Below are 822 nucleotides of genomic sequence, written 5' to 3'. Positions count from 1 at the left end.
TCGCGGCGGGTGGCACGACACCGTTCCCAGGCTGCCCAGTGCCCGGGCAACTGGGAGCACTGGGGTTTGGAGCCAGATGGAGCCACTGTGCGAGGGCTGGAGACCACGCACGGCCCCAGGCACTTCTCCTGCTCCCTCCCACCCCATCCCTTGCCCTTCCTCCTCCTCCACCTTCATCCTCCTCCCTGCTGCCCCCCCATCGCTCTCACCCATCCACACTTCTCCAAACTGCCCGGCTCCCAGCTTCCTCTCCAGCCTCAGCGACTCCCGAGGGATCTCCCAGGCGTCTTTCTCCCAGGGCTTCTGGGGCCTGGGCACACAGCAGGGCTGGCTCAGCTTCTGGCACAGCCCATCGCTCTGCCCTGCGGGGAGCAAACCCAGCCATCAACCAAGCTCTCAGCGGCCACCTCGGCCTTCGGAGCCGAGCCCACAGCAGCTTCTGTGGCCACCAGACACGTCTTGGCACCCCGCTGCAAACCCCAGTGGACACCGGCCATTGCTCCACCTTGTTGGGCATTACCGCACCATGCTGGCACTGCCAGGGGAAGGGGAGTCCCAAGCAGAAGCCCCTCAGATCCCCACACAACCCCAGGGCTCACCCTTGTAGTGCTGGACCAGGTCCTGCAGCGTCTCGAAGGATGAAAGCGCCGCCGCTATCCAGCGCCCGGATCTTGTAATGCTTCACCGTGCCGCCGTGCACGTCGTCCCCGTCCCGCACCGACAGCGAGTAGCAGCCTGGTTGGGGAGGGGTGAGCTGCCAGCCCCCACGCAGAGGGGCTCCATTGTGGCTCCATTGTGGCTCCAAAATCCACTGCTCCCAGT

At 65.6% G+C, this 822-nt stretch overlaps 1 protein-coding gene across 1 annotated transcript in view; it reads right to left on the bottom strand.

Moving 5' to 3' along the window:
• The window catches only part of LOC104540920 (tyrosine-protein kinase HCK-like), a gene marked incomplete at both ends in the record, with an annotated part of 5,850 nt that extends 5,115 nt beyond the window's left edge, over positions 1-735 (bottom strand). The window contains 4 exon segments of the mRNA XM_010184840.1: positions 25-31; positions 172-362; positions 600-646; positions 648-735. Coding sequence (XP_010183142.1) covers positions 25-31; positions 172-362; positions 600-646; positions 648-735 — 333 coding nt within the window.
• Between the last annotated feature and the right edge of the window lie 87 nt (positions 736-822).

This window comes from Mesitornis unicolor, unplaced genomic scaffold (assembly GCF_000695765.1).
Source record: "Mesitornis unicolor isolate BGI_N332 unplaced genomic scaffold, ASM69576v1 scaffold31915, whole genome shotgun sequence".
NCBI classification, from domain to species: Eukaryota; Metazoa; Chordata; class Aves; order Mesitornithiformes; family Mesitornithidae; genus Mesitornis; species Mesitornis unicolor.
This window is presented reverse-complemented; position numbering and strand designations above follow the sequence as displayed.